The 24,427-nt window shown below is 42.2% G+C and overlaps 1 protein-coding gene across 3 annotated transcripts in view; it reads left to right on the top strand.

Annotated features, from left to right (window-relative positions):
* The window catches only part of FKTN (fukutin), a 33,369-nt gene extending 20,317 nt beyond the window's left edge, over positions 1-13,052 (top strand). For all 3 annotated transcript variants that reach the window (XM_084898676.1, XM_084898675.1, XM_084898674.1), the window contains exons 8-10: positions 2,027-2,160; positions 3,575-3,702; positions 12,698-13,052. In XM_084898676.1, coding sequence (XP_084754802.1) covers positions 2,027-2,160; positions 3,575-3,702; positions 12,698-12,911 — 476 coding nt within the window. In that variant the 3' untranslated portion in view covers positions 12,912-13,052. The remainder of the gene's footprint in view (positions 1-2,026; positions 2,161-3,574; positions 3,703-12,697) is intronic.
* Positions 13,053-24,427: the final 11,375 nt, after the last annotated feature.

Below are 24,427 nucleotides of genomic sequence, written 5' to 3'. Positions count from 1 at the left end.
CCTGTTTGCCCCTAACTACCCTCCCCTGCTGGCCTGATCACCACTAACTGCCCTCCCCTGCTGGCCATCTTATGGTGGCCATCTTGTGTCCACATGGGAGCATTCATCTTTGACCACATGGGGGCAGCCATCTTGTATATTGGAGTGATGGTCAATTTGCATATTATTCTTTTATTGAATAGGATTAGATAGGACAGAGGCTTGGTACACGGGTGGGGGCCAGCTGGTTTGCCCTGAAGGGTGTCCCGGATTAGGGTGGGGGTTCCCTTGGGGCATGGAGTGGCCTGGACAAGGAGCCTGTGGTGGTTTGCAGGCCAGCCATGGCCCCTAGCACCCAAGCAGAGGCCCTTGTATCTGGTATTTATTCATCTTCTATAATTGAAACTTTGTAGCCTTGAATGGAGCCAAGCCTCCTGCTCTCTCTGTACCACAGCCATGTTTTGGGGGGGATTTATTTATCTTATATCATTTAAACTTTGTAGCCTGGAATGGAGGCCTGGGCCGGCAAGGGCAGGCAGAAAGCGTGGCTTCCTCCATTACCAGGAAGCTCAAGCCTCCCTCCTACTCTCCGTGGCCGCAGCAATCTTGGTTGGGTTTATTTGCATATTTGCTCCTGATTGGCTTGTGGATGCGGCTTATGGGGGTAGCAAGGGTATGATCAATTTGCATATTATTCTTTTATTAGATAGGACTAGAGGCCCCGTGCACTGGTGGTGTCCCTCAGTCTGGCCTGAGCCCTCTTGCAATCCGGGACTTCTCAGGGGTTGTCGGAGTGCTGGTTTTGGCCTGATCCAGGGCCTGGCCTGCAGGGATTGGGCCAAAACCGGCATCCGACATCCCCCGAGGGATGCAGTGGTGCACAAAGCAGCAGGTGGCTGGGGAGGAGGCTGAGCTTGAGCTTGGGCCAGGCATCACTCTGCTCTTGTTCATCCCAGCCCCACTGTGCCTGCCACCACTGCCGCTTGGTAGTGCTGCCACAGAGGTGGGAGAGACTCGCACTGCCGCAGCTGTGCTTGCCAGCCATGATTCTGGCGTCTGGCACCAGTCAGTCAGCTGAGCAGCACTCCCGCTGTGGAGCACACTGACCACTGTGGGGGTAGCTCCTGCATTGAGTGTCTGCCCCCTGGTGGTCAGTGCTTGTGATAGCTATCAGTATTTCAGTTGCTTAGACTTTTATATATATAGGTATGCATAACACAGGGACACAGACAATAGAGTGGTGAAGGCCTGGGAAGTGGGGATACAGAGTGAAAGGAATCAATGGGAAAAAAACACACAAAGGGGGCATCTGCAATACTTTCAACAATAAAGATAAATTTTAAATACATTATGAAAGTTTGTGAAGATGCTAGTGCTCAGACTAGTAAAAAGAAAGAAGGGAGGGAGAAAGGAAGGGAAGGAAGATTGATTCTTCAACAGGTGGGTCCTATAACCACATATTTGATCTTAGGATCTAATTTTTCTTTTTAATATACTTTATTTATTCTTTTTACAGAGAGGAAGGGAGAGAGATAGAGAGTTAGAAACATCGATGAGAGAGAAACATTGATCAGCTGCCTCCAGCACACCCCCCGCCCCGGATGTGCCTGCAACCAAGGTACATGCCCGTGACTGGAATCGAACCTGGGATCCTTGAGTTTGCAGGCCGAAGCTCTATCCACTGAGCCAAACCGATCAGGCAGGATCTAATTTTTAAAAATAATTTTAGTTAACCCTGGCCAATGTGACTCAGCTGGTAGAGTGTTGTCCCATAGACCAATAGGTTACCTGGTTCAATGACCAGTCAGGGCAGTAGTGGGTGTGCAGGCGGTAGATAATCAATGTTTCTCTTTCTCTCCTTTCATCTCTCTCTCTCTCTAAAATCAACCAGAACATTTTTAATAAATAATTTTAGTGAAGCACTATAAGTCTACTCCTATGAAATAAAATCCATTGTTACAAAGATCATTATAATAATGACTGATTTTTTTCTAAACTCAGTTTTTTGTTTTGTTTTCTTATTTTTCTTATTTTTATTTATTTTTAGGATGGTATCGGCAGTGCAGTATTATTCCTTATAGTAAAGATGTTGACCTAGGAATTTTTATACAAGATTATCAATCTAATATTATTTCAGCATTTCAGGATGCAGGACTTCCACTCAAACACAAATTCGGGAAGGTCAGTAATAAAAGTCTGCTTTACTTTGTAAATAACATGTCTCAAAAGTAAAACTTGAATTAACTCAGAAATGATTAAGAACGTTGCATGTGTTGTTTTGTCACTCTGTATTCGCCAGGGTGAGTCACAGAAGCTTGTGACTTGTGACCTCTACATTTTAAGGAAAACGAGAAAATCTGGCTTTCTGTTAACAATGATCAGGAGAGAAAGACCTTGTACTCTTGCAGATGAATTTATTCCCGTTATATTTGGCAACAATATAATATATAGTTAATACAGTATGTAATAAACAATTAATATAAGAAGTCCATCTACCCTATTAAAATTATATTGTCTCTCATGAGTAACTTAGTTTTATGTTCACTTTGGCATCATATCATTATCAACATGAAACATTTCATTGCTTGCTAAGGGTTAAAAATACAGACTCATTTCAAAACAGTGCTTGAACTTCTTGTTTATTTCATCTGCCCTAGGTCACAGAAATTTTCTCAGGTCAGCTGGGAATAGGTCATTGCAGCTTAGATGAAATCTCCTTTTAGACAATTTGATTCCTATGCCCTAAGCCTATGATCCCTTGCAATCACCTTCCTATTAAGTTTCTTATTTCCAGAAGGGTATTGTCCAGGAAATAAAATAGAAGTATGTTTAGTCACTGGAAAATTACTTTCCTTATCATAAACATTCTAGTTTATTAAGAAAATTTAATACAATGTTTCCTGTGGTTAAAGTCGAAGCAATAGAACTCTAGTCATTTAGCAAACATTTACTCAACCCTCACTCTATGCCTGACACTGTGGTCGGCACCTGGGACATAAGGTGAATAATGTATAGTCCACTAATTGGGAGAAAAAATTGCATAAATAATTATGTTATTGATTCTATAATAGACAGAAGCACAAGTCCAGTAGGAACATAATTATTTGTAGGATAAATTTCTTAAGAAAATACTCTCAAAATTCTTTGTACCTTTAACTTTTATCTATGTTTTTCATGTACATATGGTATGTATATGGATTTCTGTAATAGAACAAGTACTTATTGGTTGATTGTAATTAAAAACTTCTTTCCTTATAGTTGATTATTTAAGGGAGTGATTATCTGTGGTTCTTTTCTTTCTTTAGTCAGAAAGGGGCTCAGGAACAGAGCGGAAATTCTGCAGAGAGATAATTTAGCTACTGTTAAGTCATTACCCTGAGTTGTCATCAGTTGTAAGAAGCAGCATTATTTTATATGCTTTTAAAAAAGAAATGAAATGATGCTGTGCTACTGATGCATCCCCATTTCAGTGGTACTCCAATTTGAAAACACATGTGTCTTAAAATCCATACTCTATATAAAACATTATCTTTTTAATTAAAAAGATATATATTTCCTTTGTTTCAGTCTGTGAAGATTTTCATCTTCCCTTTAGGTAGAAGACAGCTTGGAACTATCTTTCCAGGGAAAAGATGATGTAAAACTTGACATTTTTTTCTTCTATGAAGAGACTGACCATATGTGGAATGGAGGCACTCAGGCCAAAACAGGAAAAAAATTTAAGTATGATTCAGATAAGTACTTATAAAAGGGGCTATAGAAATATTCAGAGATTGGGGGTGGGGGAGACTCTGTCAAGGCTCCATTATTAGCTAATACTCTCTCAGCTTGCCCTTAGAGCCCAGGTATGTTTGCAATGTGAGAACCACCCATCAGGACATCTGTGGGAGGAAGTATGCCTGGGTTTGTCAGTCCAGAGAGTCATTATGATTAGAATGTTATCTGAAAGATAAAACCAAAACAAGGAACACAAAAACTAGACCCGGAGCCTGAGCCCAAACACGGATTGACCTTTAGAACTGTAAGGTTGGGAATGGGTAAAGGTCAGTGAGGCAGTCATTGTGAAGTGAAGGGGAAGTGAGGAAATTGGGATGGAATGAGGCCTTGAGTGCTGGGCAAGCTCTGATCTGTGTGCTTAACAGAGGCTGAGGGCTAATCCTTGAAAGATGCCCATTGGGCGTAACAGCTACCATATTTTGTCAAATGTAAGATGATACACATTGTAAGGTGCACTATTATTTTATGTGCTACTAAGAAAGGAAAAACGGCCAGTTACAATCATAAGACACTTGAGTCACAGATGGAAGAATTTGTGGGGAGGGATCTCAGAACTGAAGGAATGTAGTATATTAGTTTGGCATTTTAAACATTTTTAATGCTGCCATGGTAAAAGTCCTTGTTGAGAGAAGACAGAAATAACTTTAGAGTAACTGTGCTCTCCTTTGTAATGCAGTTGGCCTGTTCTCAGTTCTGAGAGAGAATGAATGGGAAGGAGAACCTAGAGGTGGGGTTTGGGGGTCAGGCCTACCTGGAAAACCTCAACGACAACTAACATGTGACCTTTAGCTTTTCTGAACATAAATCTTATCATCTATTAAATGTGGGTAGTGCTACTGTGAGTCAGGCACTATTATGAACATTTCACATGTATTAACACAGCTAATGCTAAACATCCTTAAGAGGTAGATATTCTATGAAGGATATAGCAAGTAAGTGAAGGATCAGACCCCAGCCTGTCTCTAGAATTCATACTTTTAACCACTATTTCCCACTGCCTCTCCAACACACTTGACAATTGGAAGCGCTTAGTATAGTGCTTAATACTTATTAAGTAAATAGTGGTTATCAGTGCTGTTATCCTAAATAATAAAGAGCTAACATGCTAATGAGGCTGGACTGCGGAACAACTATCCAGACAACAAAGCCCGGGCTGCGAGGGCCAAGGCAGCCAGGGCTGCAAAGGCCTACTCTTACATGAATTTCGTGCATCAGGCCTCTAGTTATTTATCTTTTTTTTTATTATTAAATTATTATCTGTGTACATGTGCCCCCCACCATACATACCCTTCTTCCCCAGAGTTTTGTGTCCATTGGTTGTACTTATATGCATGTATACAAGTCCTTCTGTTATCTCCCCCAGATCTCCCTCCCCTCCCCACTGTAATTCGACAGTCAACTTGTTGCTTTACTGTCTCTATATCTGTCTTTTGGTTCATCAGTCTATAATGTTCTTTATTATCCATAAATGAGTGAGGTCATGTGGTGATTCTCTTTCATTGACTGGCTTATTTCACTCAGCATGATGTTCTCCAATTCCATCCAGGTTGCTGCAAATGATGAGAATTCCTTCTTTTTTATGGCAGCATAGTATTCCATTGTGTAGATGTACCATCGTTTTTTGATCCAATCATCTGCTGACGGGCACCTAGGCTGTTTCCAAATCCTAGCTATTGTAGATTGGGCTGCTATGAACATAGGGGTGCAAATATCCTTTCTGATTGGTGTTTCCAGTTTCTTGGGATATAATCCTAGGAGTGGGATTACGGGGTCAAATGGGAGTTCCATTTTCAGTTTTTTGAGGAAGCTCCATACTGTTCTCCACAGTGGTTGCACCAGTCTGCATTCCCATTAGCAGTGCACAAGAGTTCCTTTTTCTCCGCAACCTCGCCAACACTTGTCATTTGTTGATTCGTTCATGTTGGCCATTCTGACAGGTGTGAGATGGTACTGCATTGTTGTTTTGATTTGCATCTCTCGGATTATTAGTGACTTTGAGCATGTTTTCATGTGCCTTTTGGCCTTCCTTCTGTCTTCTTTTGAAAATATTCTATTTAGGTCCATTGTCCATTTTTTTTATTGGATCATTCATCTTCCTTTTATTTAGTTGTATAAGCTGTCTGTAGATGTTGGAGATTAAACCTTTATCAGTGGTAACATTTGCAAATATGTTCTCCCATACAGTGGGCTTTCTTATTGTTTTGTTGATAGTTTCTTTTGCTGTAAAAAAGCTTTTTATTTTGATGTAGTCCCATTTGTTTATTTTCTCTTTAGTTTCCATTGCCCTAGGGGCAGTATCAGTGAAGAAGTTCTTTTGGCATATGTCTGAGATTTTGCTGCCTGTGGATGCCTCTAGTATTTTTATGGTTTCCCGTCTTATGTTTAAGTCCTGTATTCATTTTGAGTTTATTTTTGTATATGGTGTAAGTTGGTGATAGGCCTCTAGTTATTTAATATTATTAATACTGTAATTACTAATCTGATTAATATCATGACTGTCATGATATTAATTAGTGGCATAAATTTACCTCACCAATAAGCTGAGATTATGACTTCGATCACTGAGTGTGTGGAGCCATTGGGCACAGTGGGGAATGTTCTGTAACAGAGAAAGGGAATCCACACTCGTCCTGGTTTCTTCTGCACACTGTGGCATACCCTCCTGGAATCGCTGGGTCCTTTTTGAAGGCAAGGAGCTTTCACGTTGGTCGGGAGGTTTGAGATAATACAAACCTTTTTCCTCAAAGTTATAAAGCATTTCCAAGTTGACACTGACCTCAGAACATATTCTTAAAACTTTTTATATATTACTAGAGGCCTAGTGCACGAAATTCGTGCACAGGTGGGATCCGTAGGCCTGGATGGTGATCAGGGCTGATCAGGTTTCCCACCTCCCACCTCCTCCTTCCCTTGCCGCCCACATCCACCACCACTCACCCCCAGTTCCCTGTCCCAGCCCAGGGCCTGGCCCCGATTGGGTGATTGGGGGCTGATGGCCAGGGAGAGGGGCCAACCACCACCAAGGTGAGTGGGCAGTGGGCCAATTGGGGCCTGCTGGCTGTGGGGAGGGATGGATGGAGAGACCCAAGAAGTTGGACACCAGACCCAAGGAGGGAGCCAACCCTAGGGCTCCCTGGGAAAGGGGCCATTTCTGCCACCACCCACCCCTGATTCCCCACTCCAGCTTGAGGGCCCAGACCCGATGGGGCAATCAGGGCCTGAGGCCAGGGGGAGGGACCAGGCGATTGGCCAGCAGGCCCCATTGGCGATTGGGGCCTGCAGACTGGGAGCAGCTCCTGCATTGAGCATCTGCCCCCTGGTGGTCAGTGTGCATCATAGTAACTGATCATTTCATTGTAACATTTACTCAGGCTTTTATATCTTCTATAATAATAAAAGTGTAATATGCTAATTAGACCGGACAGCCAAATGACCTGGACAAAGCCACCATGGGAGGGGCCAAGGCAGATGCAGTTAGGGGCAATGAGGCAGGCATGCAGAGGTGATTAGGGGCAATCAGGCAGGCAGGTGAATAGTTAGGGATGATCATGCAGGCAGAGTGATTAGGGGCTATCAGGCAGGCAGACAGAGTGGTTAGGAGCGATCAGGCAGGCAGGCAGAGGCAGTTAGTGGTGATCAGGCAGCAGGCAGAGTGGTTAGGGGTGATCAGGCAAGTAGGTGAGTGGTTAGGGGCAATCAGGAAGGTGAGTGGTTAGGGGAGTTTATGCAGAGGCAGTTAGGGGCCAGCAGTCCTGGATTGTGAGAGGGTGCAGGCTGGGCTGAAGTCCCCCTCCCTTGCATGAATTTCGTGCACTGGGCCTCTAGTATATAGATAAAAACTTATTTGCTTTTTGACAAATACATTCATGCTGAGTAAGTTCTGATGATAAATTAACGAATATATAATTGACACTCTCATGACTAGGTGAAAGGGGGAGGGAGGGTTGACATTTAGCCACAGTTTTTTTATTTAGAATGTGATAAAGATGCCAAATTTCATGTATAATCTGGAGGCTTTAAAAAAAATCTATAAGAAAGTATAGCATAGAAATTAAAGGCATGGTGGCAGCCCATTTGCTTTTGAATCCTAGCTCTACATTTGACTAGCTAGATATATTTCCTTGGGAAAGTTATTCAACTCCTCTGTACCTAAGTTTCCTCGAGTGTGAAATGGTAATAATAATAGAAACTGCTACATAGAGTGGTTTTGAAGGTTAAGTGAGTTGATAGACAAAAGGGTTTTAAGAGAATAATCATGTCCTGAATGTTAAGTAATTATTAGCTGCTATTAATATTACTAGGGGCCCGGTGCACAAAGATTCATGCACAGGGGGGTGAGTCCCTCAGCCCAACCTGCACCCTTTCCAATCTGGGATCCCTCAGGGTATCCCTCTCCAATCTGGGAATTTCTGTCTGTCTGTCTGTGCAGTCATATGAGCAAATTGTCTGAGACTCCAACCCAGTTTGGTTTGTTGTTCACAGAATAATAGAGGCTTTTTTTTTTTCCCCCTTTGCTTCATTGGTGATTTCCTATACATTTTAGGATATCTTTCCTTTAATTTTTCCTAGATACTCTGATTTTACTTGTGTCTCTCACCTTTGCTTTCCCTCCATCCCTCACCCGCAACAGTAACTTGCTCCAGACTCACTTTGCTCAGGAGCTCCATCTGCCACCAGAACTACGATTCCCAGCATTCCTAGTTCTCCCCGTGCCCTGGGCTTCCACTTCAGGTCGTGGGGCTGCCACCAGAACTATTTTTCCCAAAATTCCTGGTCCTCCCCACATTCTTGGTTTTCCCTTCCTGCTCTGTCTCCGTCCCAGGACCTCCTGTTCTGCCAAGTCCTCCAAGCCGCCAGCTCTCCCTCTCTGCTCTTCGTCTGGCGGCTTGGGGAGCCAACTTCCCCAATCCTCTCCACTCTCAGCATGGTGCCTGTGTGTGCAAATTAACCACCATCTATGTGTGTTAATTTGCATACTCACTCCTGATTGGCTGGTGAGTGTAGCAGAGGTACGGTCAATTTACATGTTTGTCTTTTATTATATAGGATTACATAGGATTAGTAGTGGTGGTGGTGGTCATGGTGGTAAAGAAAACTATTCCTTTTCTTAGTCTTATGAGAAATTTAGAGATTAAATTGCCAAATCTATTCTTAGAGAACTCATATGATAATATCATCTTTTTCTAAGAAAAATAATTTCTAGAGCCAGTATGATAATCCTGTTATTCATAAATTTTCTTCTAAGGCTTGCATGTCTTCTCACTGACATGATCTGAAACCCATAAACCTCAAAAGAACTGTTCATTTCTAAGCACTCATTTCGTTCATTCTGCTGTAACTGCTCTTTATGGTGGCAGTGTTTGGGAAGTGTGAAGTGTTCTGATGATTTCACAGAAGAAATGAGCAGTGGTAGAGCTGTCTGGACAGATGGTGTGAGTCCCAGATTTTCTATCATGTTACCGTGACCTTAAAAGGCAGAGAAAAGAACGGGATGGCTGTGTAGAGTAGTTTCTTTGGAAGATTCCCCCAGCCATATGCCATTTTCATTCTTTGCAGCACTATTTGCTTTAAAGAACTGCAGTATTTTCTAGATGGGGGGCAGGGAAAACCTTTAGAGCTAATCTAAGGGTCTTTATAATATTCTACTATTTTTTCAACAAAGTTAATTCTGAGAAAAGCTTAATATCATAGAAAGTTTACCATTTTTAAAAGATTGGAGAGAAACTCAGGAAGGAATAAAAATTTTCCCTTTTCAAAACTTTACTCTTTGCCTTCAGAATTACGTTTTTGGCTCAAGATTTAATAATAATTATAATATTAACAGCATCAATAAAGATATTGTTACCACAGTATCTGCTAGATTGTCTGCTTTACATTATCTCTATAGGTTATATGTTCTCACTCCCAGTAGATATGAGGAAGCTGAATCTCAGAGGAGAGAAGTAACTCACTCAAGGTCACCTTGCCATAATGGCAGAGCCAAGATTTAACTCCAGACCTAAAACCTAAATTCTTCTCTGAAATTTTGGCGTTTTTATATTTATTTTTGTTCTTCAGAGTCCCAGTCACCAGTAAACAGTAATGAAGTAATAATTATGCCTCGAGGATTCGAAATTTATCTTCTACTGTTTACTATATGCATGCTTTATTGTACCTGCTTTTTCCCCGTTATTTACATATAATTAAATGCACCCATTTTAAGTTTTGACAAACGCATTTACATACAGTATGTAACTACTACAATAATCAAGATAAAGAACATTTTTTAAAAGGAATACTACAGTTAAGTGAGCACAGATAAAAATATCCTAAATGAAACACGAATACAATTTTATGCTATGTGTGTATTAGTATAATTCTCAACATTAAAGGATTAAAAAATTAAAGGGAGAAAAAAAAACAACTATGTGATTGTTTAAGTAGATGATATTTAAACCTTTGATAAATTTCCTGATTAAAAATAAAAGGAAGGATTTTTAGCATCCTTGGAATAAAAGGGATCTAGAATTCATTTAATCTGGTTAAGAAAATATACCAAAAACTTAGAGTGCGCAGTCATACTTAGTGATAAAACTTTAGAAGTTTTTCTATTAAAATTAGAAAAGAATATAAGAATGCATGCTGTCCCTACTTCTATTAAGCTAGAGGGTTTAAGGCACTGAAATAACACAAGAAAAAGAAGTTAAGAGTTAAAAGAAGAGAGGAAATTGGAAAAGAGAATAAACCATTTGTGTTGTTTCACAGGAAATTCTTATTTAACCCATTGTTCGCCATAAGCGTCTGTAGACGCAAGCGGCGGACCTTCCCCACAGGCCACGCACGTCTATTTAAAAAAAAAAAATGTTTTCCCTAAGTGGCAGCCCTGACCAACTTTAAAATCATTTCTCGTGGGAATTTTCAGCTGAAAATATTCAGGAACACCCAGATTGTGAGTAATATATTTATTTTTGTAATAATCGTTGCAAATTGATGTTTTAATTAAATTCAAAATGTCGTGGCATGTGGGGATGGTGTCCATTTTAGACACGTGGTTAATGAAATGGCTCTGCTGCTCCAGCTTCAGAGATTAATGTAAACTTATGTTAAAAAAGGTCAGATTCAATTGTAATTGATGTCTCTAATTCAGTCTTGCTAACTAATAATAATAAAATGTGTTTTCTTTAACAATTATGTGTATAGGTTGTACAATTAAACTGATAAATTACTTTATCTAACCACTAATAAGTAGTTTTACAGATTTTAAGGATGTCTGTGAGGGGGAAAATGGTCTACTCCAACAAACTACTCTTTTATGAATGGAAGGAGTGTGTGTGTGTGTGTGTGTGTGTGTGTGTGTGTGTTAAGATCCCTTGAATATATATTCTGATTTAGGGTTGCTTTGTCTGAATTTAAGTCTGTTCACATTTTGGATCCTATCAAAGCTGTAAAGTACAAACTACTTAGTAGCTGAACTTCTTAGCTTTAAAAGCTAAGGCAACATTACAGACACATGGTGTGTTAGTCATTGTTTACTGGTAACGTGGACAGAGAACATGGCAGGTGTTCTGTGTCACTCACCTCCCCCTTCCTCTCTCCAATCCCATTTTACAATCAGTTTTATACTTTATGTTTATCTTTTCTCTTCTCCTAGGAAATTGGAATTTTCTTTTTGCTTAATAGATTGACAATTACTTGGTGAAAAGAAAATCACAAAAAGTTTAGGGATATCTCTCTATGTAGGACAAAATTAATGTTTGATTTAAATTGTCTTGGAATTCTCTTAATATTATTTATATATTTTAAATGTTTTGGTTTTATTCATAAATCTTTTATTGTTCAAAATGTTACCTTTGTAAAGTTTGTGGTATTCTTATTCACCCTGTCTGCCCTGGACCTATGGTTTTTCTTTCTGTCACCGTTTTGGTGAGACTGTAGAGACTAATATTTAAGAGAGAAGTTTCTTGGCCTATCTTACTAGGTAGACCATGATTTACGTCTCATTTTGACTTTAGTGTGTCAACCTGATAGGATGGGACAGGTGGACGGACATTCTGCTGACCATCATCAGACTGGGGAGGCTGGTGATGGAGGGATGTGTCTGATGACAAAATAAGCAGCTCTATGATCCTGAGTGTGCCGAGTATATGTAGGACCAGCAGATGGTGGGGCCATGCTATGTCTTCCTTCCTCCTCAGCTCTGAGATTCACTGTGGCCGTCCTTTCTCAGAAGCCAGCTGGGGCTGTCGAAACTGCCAGCACCCATGGTTTGGGTGGAAGGAACTTGTTGCTTTCTTTAGAACTTGTTCAGCCTCTCGTTTTCGTGCATGGCTTTATGTTCGTTCTTCTGGTAATAAAGATGATGTTCAAAAGCAGAATATGTGAGAACTGACCTTTCCCTGAAGAATGTCCCAGTTAAATCTCATTTCCACCATATGATTATACTTTGACATCTGGCTTTTTTCCCTGCTCCTCTTTTTTTTCTTTTCTTTTTTTTTCCTTTTCTTTTTTTTTTCTTTTTCTTTTTTCTTTTTTCTTTTTCTTTTTTTTTTTTTTTTTCTTCTTTAATCCTGTGATATTTCAGATTTCTGTGATGTGCTATGGTGACTTCAAGTCTCATTGCTGAAAGGTCTTCCCAGGTTGTGAAGAGAGGAAACATTTTCCAGAAAACAACAGAGAATAGATGGTTACAGTTGGTTAGCCCTGGGCCTGTTACCCATCTGTGGAACCCAGGGATAGGGTCAGCCCGTCTGAGTCCCTGGGACTGGGGACAGAGGAGGGAAATGAGGATGCTGTTAACATTAGAAGGGAAAAGAGATGCTGGACAGTCAAAAACATCTATCCCCAAAGGTAGTTAGTGAGAGAGCACTGTCCTTCAGCAACAGTTATTAACAGCTGGTTCCTCAGCCAAAATGTCCGGTGTGGAGTCCTAAGCCCTCTCCCCATTGCCTCTGTTTTGCCACAGATACCTGTTTCCCAGGTTTACACTGTGCTGGACCGAGTTTGTAGACATGAAGGTCCACGTGCCCTGCGAAACCATCGAGTACATTGAAGCCAACTATGGGAAGACCTGGCAGATTCCCGTGAAGACGTGGGACTGGAAGCGCTCACCCCCCAACGTGCAGCCCAACGGCGTCTGGCCAGTCTCCGAGTGGGATGAGGTTATCCAGTTATACTGAGACTGGGTTGAAACGGTAGAATTCCTTTTTTGAAAAACAGGCGGAAAACTGTTTTAAAAGATACATATCTATTTGTCAAGCATAAGTGGGAGCCAAAGAAAAACAAGTTTGAAAACTCAGAAAGAGTTCTAAGTCCTAAGCCATTTAATTCTCTCACTTTAGCATTTATTGAGGCGTCTTCGTGTGCCAGGTACAGTGCTCGGTTACCCGGGAGGGTAGAGATGAGTGAGACAGAGGCCTGCCTTCCCCCCCCCCCTCCCTTTGCTAAGCACCCCAGTTTTCCTTTGAGGGAAACACCCTCACTCCTTGAAGAGCTCTAAGTGCTTTCAAATGTTGGATAGTGTTTGGACTGGAAGATGGGCTTGCCATGCGAGGTTAAGGAAGGAGCTAAAAAGAGTGACCTTGCTCTCAACACTTAAGCTTGTGTATCAGTGCTGCTTTTAAGGTTGTGGTTTCTGAGTTAATATTCAAGTGATCAGATTTTAGGTGGCATCAAGACAATAGGCTAGCACATTCATTTGATAAGCATCCTGCTTTGGAATTGATTTAAAGCATAAGGCAGCATCCAATGAGAGGAGAGCGCATTTCTAGCCTTGTCAAAGATGCCTGCATTTCCATACATTTTCCATTTTCATGTTTGAAGTGAGGGGAAAGCTTCTGTGTGGGTAATGCTTGCATCTCTAGCCATCCTGAGAATGTTCACTGACTCCTGATAGCACTTGTTGACAAAGCGTGCAAGTGGGACCATGCTAGCGGACACGATGTTGAAAGGGTTGTCTTTTCACAAAATTTACTTTCCTTCTTTCATTCTAAACCATCTGTTGGGTAAAAACATGAGCTAATCATGGACATTTAACATTTTCTGAGGTATAGTACTTGCACTCCCAATTTTAACACTAAAATATTCATAGAAATACCTCGTGTTTTAAATGTTCTCTTCAGTGTATTTGTTAATTAATTATAGCTCCATAGTTTTCACATATGGCCTATAAACTGATTAAATGTTATATTAGCCTGCCTCTTTCCTCTCTCTTCCAAAACTACACCAGGTCTCCAAAATGAGGATAAGTGGAAAACCTGGTAACTGTTTCCCGTCCCAGATCACAGTGTTCGCAAAGTCTGTGTCAGGTTTAGTGGTTCTGTCTGTTGAACATCAATGGGGTAAGAGCTCAGACTTCCCTACTTGACCAAATACCTTTCACTCTGAACTCCTCCCTTTCCTGCATGGGCTGGGATGGCTCTGCCTGAGTCACTTTGATTACATATTCTAAGTGAGAAGTAAAGGGATGTGTAGGCACAATAAACACCTTTACTTATCTTTCCTTTTGGTCCAGGAAGGGAAGCTAAATGTTAGGGAAGCCAGAGGGAGTGACGCCTTTCCCCAGACTGCAGGCCAGGCTGGAACCCTGAAATGGGACGCTCACGTGGCGGCGTATGCCCATTCCCCCAAACAAGTCAGCATTCAAGTGAAAACCACCTTTCTCTTGAATCTTACAAGCAGAGGGGGCCTCAGGCCTCATTCATTCTAACTCCATTATTTTGTAGCTAAATTGGAAATAACCCCATTATTTTGTAGCTAAATCAGAAAGGAGTGATTTGATCAAGAAACAACTGAATCTCAAACCCAAGAGCCATGACTTCCAGCCCGTGCCTGTTTCATTGCTCACAGCACAGCATGTCTTACCCAGCTCGAGATGCTCAACAGAGAACTCATCCCCAACTGGATGACAATTCAGGGTGTTTCTGCCATTCCCCATTTACTATCTTTCTGATTTGATAGTGCGCCCAAGGTGACAAAGAGGTCAAGAAGGACTGTTTCTTGTCCAAAATTCTTAGGTTATCTTATACCTTTACTGAAAAATGGTTTAGCTTCAAAAGGTGAAAGAAGTAGTCTATTGGGTACATCAGCCTCTGGTCAGGATGCTTTTCACATCCAGGAGTACCTACTTGGAAGCTCAAGAGGTGTCCAGTTGCCACCCACTGCTTCCCAGGAAGCATTACCACCAGTCTGCTAAGTGCCAGTATCTGAAGCCTCTCCCCATCCTCTTTATTGCTATTCTTTTATTGATATGACTAGTTGAAACCAGACTGTGCATTCTTTTTATGCTTTGTGACCCCAAACCATTGTTTCTAGTCTTACAGGACTACAAATGGCAGCACAGCGAGGTGTGGACAGCAGGTGTTACAGGAAAGCAGAGGCTTAAAAGATCGGGGACCAGAACAGTATCTGGGAAACACACTTGGGATGAATTCCCATGCTGGCCTGAAACCACCCAATATCACAAGCTTAAGGCTGCAAATGTTCCTTTGCCTCCCCCTATTTTCACCTTCTGGGAAATGAACAGGTCTTTTCTCCTCATGTTATAAACCCCAGGGGAAATTTCCTCTCAAAACCTACTCAGAGAAAGTGCCACATTCCCACCTTCTAACACATAATCGTCCTTTGAAATGGCTCTAGTTTCTGACCCACCAAATGCCTTTCTCTGAAGAAATTTCCCGCAGCTATTTCTTTTTCCTTTTCCTTTGTCGTTAAGACCTGGGCTAAGTCACCTCTGACATCTCACTAAGAGAAGGCAATATGTTGGCCTAAAAAGACAACAAGCTTTTAATTTACACCTGAGTTTGGATCCCTGCTTCATCACATGAGACTTAGGGCAAAGGACCTCTCAGCTTTAATTTTCACATGAGTGAATTAGAGAAATGATGTGTATTTGTAAGGGTTTTTAGTAAGGAACGAATGAAATATAAAGTGCTTAGCATAAGGCCTAGGATTAAGTAAGTTCTCAAGAAATTTTTCATTTTCTACTTCCAAGTCCTTTTCTAATTATTCTTCAAAAGGGGTAAAAGAAACTGGGTCAGGACACAATTCTTACTCAGAAGGTTGCATAACTCAATTTGCTTTAGAAAAAGTTTTTCATCAAGGTATTAAAGAACAAATTGTATGGTTTGTGAATTCAGAGACTTTACCAGTTGCCTCTTTTTCTAAAACGAACTTGTATTTTTATTTTATTGGTCAAGCTGTTGTCTCCTAGGATCTTCTTATACTATCTCATATGCTACCTAGTTCTTTAGTTTCAAGCAATCCACTCTCTGTACCTTCCTAGATTTGGTGCCTGCTCTACCCTGGACTTCTTTGTGTGTGGTTTTTTGTTGTTGTTGTTGTTGTTGTTGTTGGGTTGTTGTTTTTTTGTTTGTTTGTTTTTTCAGTATTCCACCTTTTCCTACAGGTAACACCTCACCTCCTTGTTAGTAAATCTCTGCCCAGCCAAAATCAGGTATAAGTCATGATTTGGAGAAGGAAAGGACTTAGAATACTTAGTTTTGTTTAGTTGTCTATTCTGATGAATAAATGATTATATCAGTATTAATAAAAGATCATTGAAAGTACTCATGTCCATCTTCTTTCCCCAAGTTTGTGCTTATGTCTCATCTAGGAAAGAATCAACAGGGTATATGATGCTATTTTAAGCTGCTCCCCATCAGAGAGAAATTCTCATTATAGTGCATAAGTCAGACAGACCAGTTCAGTGGTGATAGCTTTCGTACAGGAACCATTGCTAAAGTGGGCAAGCATAAATTTTCCAATGAGAAATCCCTGCTTCTTTATTCTCAGAACTTCCAGCCAAGAATGCCCCTCTTGCCACCTCCCACCCCAACTCAGTGCAGAGATTATGTGAGAACACATTAGCCAGCCAAGCAGCTGTATACTGTGAGCAGCTCCCACAAGGAGGTTAAAAGGGAGCATTAGGAGAATTAAAAGTACTGTATTTCTATAAAACAATTATTCTGTGTCATGTACCATATTTTAAAAGTTACAAGATTTTGTAGCCTTCTGATGACTCAGTGTGAGGAGTGTTTCATGTGCCCATTAAATAAAAATCAAATGTAGCTCTTTGTCCCTTCTACTGCATAATCAGAAAAATATGTATGTGAATTTTCTAAACAAAGTGATATTTTAAACATGAGTAAATTTTAGTGTATGCTTACCAGTTTACTTCAGGTACAAATAATTTGTGGTACTACTGAAAATACCTTTACTATTACTCCTCTGATCAGAATTTATAATGTATAATCCAGTTTGTGATGATGAATAAAATTTTTCTAATTTCTTGAAATAGTTTGTGTTTATTTTTTAAGTTTACAGTAGAAATAACAGATACTAACATTTATAAGCAATCTGGTAAAACATATACAATATCTGTATACGAAAATGATGATGAAAGAAATCAAAGAAGACCTAAATAAATAGAGATACATACCATGTTCATGGACTGGGAAACTCAAAATAGGTTTAATGTCACTTCTATAGGTTTAATGCATTTCCTATAAAAATCTCAGCAATGTTGCCTAAACCGGTTTGGCTCAGTGGTAGACCATCGGTCTGCGGACTGAAAGGTCCCAGGTTCGATTCCGGTCAAGGGCATGTACATTGGTTGCGGGCACATCCCCGGTGGGGGGTGTGCAGGAGGCGGTTGGTCGATGTTTCTCTCTCATCAATGTTTCTAGCTCCCTATCCCTTTCTGCTCCTCTCTGTAAAAAATCAATAAAATATATTTAAAAAAAAAATCTCAGCAATGTTTTTAGTAGGCATAGGCAAGCTTATTGCAAAATGCATGTGGAAAGGCAGAGTCTAGAACAGCTCAAGCAATCTTGACAAAGAAGAACAAAGTAGCAGAAAGATTTGGAATTGGAAGACTTAAGTTTGTTCTTACATTTCAGTAGATGTCTCATCTGACCTTATAAGGTAGGTATTTTATCCTTTATGTTGCATACCAAGAAGCTGTAATTTAGAGGTAACACAAATCTTAAAAATGAAATTGAAAAATGAGTAAAAGACGAAAAAGGACATTTCACTGGAGAGGGTATACAGATGACAAGCACATTAAAAAGATGTTCAGCGCCATTAATCAAATACAAAAAATCAGTCCTGAGAAGAAAGGACAAAGCGGGAGGCATCACTCTTCCTGTATATAACAAAGCTACAGTAATCAAACCAGTGTGGTGCTGGCATTAAAAACAGACACATAGACCAATGGAGCAGAATTGAGAGCCTGAAAATAAACCCATTCATATATGGTCAACTAATATTTGACAAAGGAGCCAAAAATATTTAATAGAGAAATGGCAGTCTCTTCTATAAATGGAGCTTGGGAAATTTAATATTTGCATACAGAAGAATGAAACTAAAACCTTGCCTTACACCACTTACCCAAATTAACTAAAAGTGGAATTTTAATTTAATAAAAAATTAAATATGAGACCTTAAAACCATAACACTCCTGGAAGAAAACAGGAATTTGGGGAAATTTAGATTCACTGAGACTGATCTCAGATCCCTAAAATTGCAGGGAAGAGGACAGAGGCTTAGCCAGGTGGGCCTTAGACCCGAGGTGGCCCACGTTAGTCACTCCTAGGCTATCCAGCCAGTGTCAGGCACAGACACTGAGTCAAAGGACAAGAAGTTTTTGAGTCTGATTGGTATTTGGTATTGCTCTAGAATGGGGGTGAGGAACCGTTTTTTTTTTTCCAAAGGCCATTTGGATATTTATAACATCATTCACCGGTCATACAAAATTATCAACTTAAAAATTAGCCTGCTATATTTGGTCCAACATTTAATTAACTCACCTCTAATGCCTTGGCAGGGCCAGACTAAACAATTTCTCGGGCCTTATATGGCCCACAGGCCTGATGGGACATTCCCCATCCCTGGTCTGGAAAGTCGAGCTCAAGAGCCAGGCTGCCAGCCATAGGGAGGAAGAATAGTGGACCAAGGTAGGTCTCCTGAGGGCTCTGGGGAGTGAGAGCAGGCATCTAAGGCCCAAGACAAAGTTTACGAGGTGAACTGGTACAGGAGAGTTGGTGAGATCCTAGGCTCTGGGAAAGGCATGAAGGCAATTTCTGGAAAGGGGTTGGGGTGGAGACACAGTGGTCAGTGTTAGGTCTGGCCTGATGCAGGCAGTGAGGTGGGGAGGAGGCTGGTGCCATTTCTGCACCTGCTGCTTCCCTTAGCTAGAAACCAGGACAGACTGCTGGGAAAGCAGGAGCCAGGGAAGGATGTGGGCTCAGTAGAGATGCTAAATTCTGTGTCTGAATTCGTCCTCCTTTCCCTGTTGACTGCTCACCTCTGCAGACTCTCATCTCCAAAGGGCAACGAGGAGCTGCTGTCCGTTGTTCTAGGAGCACAATTCATGCTGACAGGTGCCTCTTTGTCCCCAGCCTACCTGCTACCCTGAGAAGGCTTGGGACTCACTGGTTCTCTGGGTCATTCTGGGCAACTAATCAGGCCTGGCCATGTTCATCCGCTTTCCACTCTTCCCCATTTCCACCCACCCAGATTCTGCTGCCTGGGTCAGAGCTCAAACGGGGGCCCTGACTGGTGGGACCCGGGCCAGCCTGTAATGCCTGCCGGGATCACAGGGGTGGCCGGTGGGAGGGTGTATCTTGTCAATATAATCAGCTTCAGCTACACAGTGTTGAGTCTCAGAATGAAACCCAGCTGCTAGCCTACTTATTTCAGATAATTTTCAAAGAAACTGAATCCCCACCAGCTGGAAAAGATGCATGTGCTCTTAGCCAGTGCAGCAGTCTAAGTGCTATGGAGAGCCAGGTGAGGAGTGGTGGGAATCAGGGTTTCCTCTGCAGGCTTTTTATTGGTTAGACTTGAGGTAACTAACATCCTCTCGTTTTTTCTAAGAAGCCCCAGTGAAGCCTCTGGAAAACATCTGCTGGCTTTGAAGGGTAAGGGAGACCGGGCCTCGTCTCCCGGGGCGGTGTGTGTTTGGTGTGGGATTTGTCAGTGTGGAAAGCTGGAGGCTCTGGGCAGCTCAGGCCTGGCAGATTTCCCCCACCTGCCCGGAATTCAGCCTGGGGGAGGAGAGGGCAGAATCCTGCCCCCCTAAAGCCCAGTCCTGCACCTCCAGTCTCCAGACCCTGGTGCTGTGGCCTTTATTTCAAGTCTGGTCCCCAGGGGGCTAAAGGCGGTATGAGGACAGCTGATAAGCCTGGCAGTTATTGGCTTTATGGGCCTCATTCAATGAATTTACTTTCTGCCAGGAGGCTGCTCTCTTATCTGCTACCCACAGAGCATCTAAATCCTCATCTAGGGGACCCATTGATGAGTGATGTCCTATACAAAGGCCAGAGAAAAAAGAAGAAAAGAGCAGTTGCTCCCCAACCTTCCTTTTCTCTAGTACCTGGTTCTGGTCCCATCCCCCTTGCTTTCCAACTGCCTTTAGATTTGTTGGCTGGAAATGGAAGCGCTCAGAGCTCCAGACCTGCAGAGTCAAGGCCAAGCCAGCCTGGGCCTGAGCGCCTCAGCAGCTGGGCACACCCAGGACTGTCCGTCCCTCCAATTGGTAACTACGGGGAGAAAAACTCACTCAGTTGGGTCAGTTACGTGCCCCGCTTTCTGCTGCAATAGTCAACATGTGCTCTGGACAGGGATGCTCCCCGGGCCTCAGCACCAAGTGTCTTGGTGGGGAAATGTGTGTGCATGTGGATGTGTGGGTGTTACCACGGGGTCCTGGGTCTGGGGGCTGGAGAGTAGAAATTAATTGTAAAAAAAAATAGCCTTAAAAGATAATCAAGAGAGCCGAAACCGGTTTGGCTCAGTGGATAGAGCGTTGGGCTGTGGACTGAGGGCTCCCAGGTTCGGTTCTGGTCAAGAGCATGTACCTAGGTTGCGGGCACATCCCCGGCGGGGCGGTGTGCAGGAGGCAGCTGGTCGATGTTTCTCTCTCATCCACGTTTCTGGCTCTCTATCCCTCTCCCTCCTCTCTGTAAAAAATCAATAAAATATATATATTTTTAAAAAAAGATAATAAAAGAAAAGCTTTTCTTTCCCCTCTTGGACATCTCCCTCATCCAGTCCTGGGCTCTGTTTGCTTCACATGGTGGGAAGAAATAGATGCCTCTTAGCGGCACAGGGCCCAAAGCAACTGGAGGGAGAGAGGTGGGAGGCAAGATGCTGGGTTGAGCAAATGACAGTACCCTTTGGAGCTAATTAGAGGCATGTATTCAGATTATTCACCTAGCTTTTGAATAGAGTTTTTCTGATAATAAAAAAGTAAAGCTATTTGTTGAGCAACTACGAGTTTATTAGATACCTATTAATAAGACTTTTAAGCATTTGCTCCAAATAACTAACTTTACACACATTAACTCAATGTACATATTTACCTGTGAAGTTGGTATTATTTCCAGTTTACAGCTGAGAAAACTGAGCCTGGGAGAGGCAACTTGCCCAGGATGACAGCTGTTGTTAGAGCAGCGATTCAAACACTGGTCAGTCTGACGCCACAGCCACGCCAAAGAAAGGCCTTTTCTTAGCTACTGCACTGAACCACCCCCCTCTTGGTATTTTTCAATACTTTATCCCACTTAATACACAGCAAATCAATGAGTACCTATTATTCCTAGTCAAATTGGCTTCTAAAAATATAGAGAATTGATTTAATGGATATGTATTATTTTCAAAACAGAGGATATGCCTCTTTTTCTATTACCGATGGAACATTTATGAAAGTTGATCATGCTTTACCAAAAAGAAAATCTCAATAAATATCCTAAAGCAAAAAAAATGTTCAGGGTGTATTCTTGCCTACAGTGCAGTACAATTAGCAAATGGTCACAAAAACATACAACAATAAGAAAGGCAGGGGGGACACTACTTTCTAAAAGAAAATTTAAAAAACAACAAATGTTAGAATCGAATGACAGATACTGCAAATGGAAACACAGAATGACAGGAAGGTATATCAGAAGAAAAGTCATAGTTCAAAACGCTTTTCTTACTGAACAGGAAAGAACGCAGATTAATAAAAATAAACACTGAATATAAGAATGGGAGGTGGAGAGAGAGCAAAATAAACATAAGCAAGTGAGAGAGAGCATATTTTATAAAGATATAGTAGGAATTAATGCCTTAGAAAAACCATAAAAATGATGAATCACGGGGTGGTTCTTAAAAGAATAAAATGTACCAGCTTCTGCAGAGCTAATCGAGCATAGAGAAGTCATGAATGCAGAAAATGAAGAATGAGAAATGCAGTAACGCAAATACAGAGACTTTATTTACATCGTCACATTACTGTATGTCACACTTTATTAATGGTTCTGAAAATGTCAAAGTTTATATGTCAAAGTAGCAAAATTGCCTTAAGAGATAGGACACTTCAAGGAACAAAAACTACCTAAGAGGATTTACTTGTAAATTCCATTAACGAGCTCATCGCCCAGCCAGCAAGGCTCAGTGGTTGAGCATCCACCTGTGAACTGGGGGGGGATCACTGTTCAGTTACTGGTCAGAACACATGCCCAGTGTGGGGCGTGCAGGAGGCAGTCAATCAATGATTCTCTCTCAACGTTGATGTTTTTATCTCTCCCTTCCTCTCTGAAATGAATAAAAATCTATTTAAAAAATAAACCAGCTAGTTCGTGTGATTAATAATTTGACGGATGCAGACACAAACGGTACAGAGAAGGAATGGATAGATGGAGAGAAACACTGGGACATGCAGAACTGGAGAATGGAGAGGGGATAAGAATGAGGTGGGAGGAAGGGCGTTTTAAGACTGGATGACCTGTCAAAACCGGTTTGGCTCAGTGGATAGAGCGTCAGCCTGTGGACTGAAGGGTCCCAGGTTCGGTTCCGGTCAAGGGCATATACCTTAGTTGCAGGCACATCCCCAGTAGGGAGTGTGCAAGAGGCAGCTGATCCATGTTGCTCTTTCATTGATGTTTCTAGCTTTCTAACCCTCACTCTTCCTCTCGGTAAAAAATCAATAAAATACATTTTTTTAAAAAGAAAGACTGGATGACCTCCCGCCAAATGACCATGGCCCACAACCTTCTGGGCTGACAGAAATCCCCTCTGAAAACCTCAGGTTTGGTCCTCCCTGAAGCTGACTAGCTATACACACAGGACTAGAGGTCCAGTGTTCACAGGCCCCTCCAGACAGATCAATTAAGCCAGGAAAGCCAGATCCTGACAATAAGCCCTTCTAGGATCTGCCCTTCCCTCCCCAGCCGCCCTCCCCTCCCCACGAGCCCGCAGGTGCAATCTCTCCAGGGGGCAGTGAGAGCCATGAATAGTAAGGGTTTTAGCTCAAGCACACTGAGGCATTTAGCTGCCCAAACCTAATCCGCAATAATCGGATTATGTAAATTCCTGCTTCAACCCCATCCCTTGCAGGACCCAGCCCCGAAGCTCTCACACTGGGAGATGGGATGGAGAGGACTGGTCACTCTGAAGAGTCACGGCTAGTGGAATGGTGCATCAGAATCCTTCCCCACGTTAAAAATTGTGAAACCAGCAATCATACGTAAAACAGTGAGGAAAACAAATGTCAGCTCTGGTTCCAACGTGCCAACACAACGGTGATCCTTTCTCTGTGGCTCTCGCCCTCTCAGTCCCAATCCAGCTGTACACAGACCTTACTTCACAGTTTATTGTTTCAGTTAGCATCCGATCTTGCTACTCAGTTGCCACAATCCTTTCTTTATTTCCTTCTTTCTTTCCTTCCTTCTTTCTTCCTTCCTTCCTTCCTTCCTTCCTTCCTTCCTTCCTTCCTTCCTTCCTTCCTTCCTCCCTCCCTCCCTTCCTTCCTTCCTTCCTTTCTTCAGCTGTAGGCTATGCCATTAAGAACCTATATCATCTCACAGGCGTTTGGCTAACATGAAAGGTAATATGGGTTCTTGGTGTAAATTCTAACTAGAGCCCTAGCTGAGCTGTGGCACAGTAGGCAGGTGGGAAAGCATGGGCACCTCAAGGCACAGAGAAGGCAGAGGCAGAAAGAGGGCGGCTCGGCGATGTTTACTGCACATAGTAGGTTATGAAGGCCCTTTTGTGCCAGTGGACAAAGTGACCAGTTAATTCTCTCCTACCTTCTCTCCAATCCCTTCTTTACCACCAGAATGAGTTCTGTAGCCAGTGTAAACCTAAACATACGACTCCCATGTTCAAGGCACATGGATGCCTCTACATGGACTGCCCTCTCCTCCACTCTTACATGTGTACTTCCTGGTTAGCCTTCCCCACGCAGCCTTGGGTTCTGGGCCTCCCCCAGCACCTATCTGGTGCCCATTTCCCCCAGCACCTATCTGGCATTTCCCACCTTCTAGACCACGCTCTGGGTATTTCTGGATTTCTGGTCAAATGGCCCTGCTTTTGTTTTGAGAGCATGCACAGGGCTCTTCCTGAGATCCGTGTGAGATGGGAGCCCACATCACATGCACAGGGCCTTTTACAGAACTGGAGGGGAGGGAAAAATGGGCCTGGGGATGGGTCAGGAATCTGCATTTGTACCCTTGTCCCGAGTCCCACAAATGTCAGGCAGAGGCAGCCCTGCCACAGGCCTGGCTTAAATGCCACCCCTCCTACAAGCCATTTCTGATCCTTCACTGACACCCTACAGTGCTAACCTCATTGCCTGCTTGGTTTTCCTCACTTAATGCTCGCATGCCTATCATTGTCCCCATTTTAGAGATGAGGAAATGGAGGCAGGGAGAAGTTA

The sequence above is a fragment of the Pipistrellus hanaki genome (genome assembly GCF_964339955.1).
Source record: "Pipistrellus hanaki genome assembly, chromosome: 11".
NCBI lineage: Eukaryota > Metazoa > Chordata > Mammalia > Chiroptera > Vespertilionidae > Pipistrellus > Pipistrellus hanaki.
Note: the sequence above shows the minus strand (reverse complement) of the source record. Positions and strands in the feature narration are given on the sequence as shown.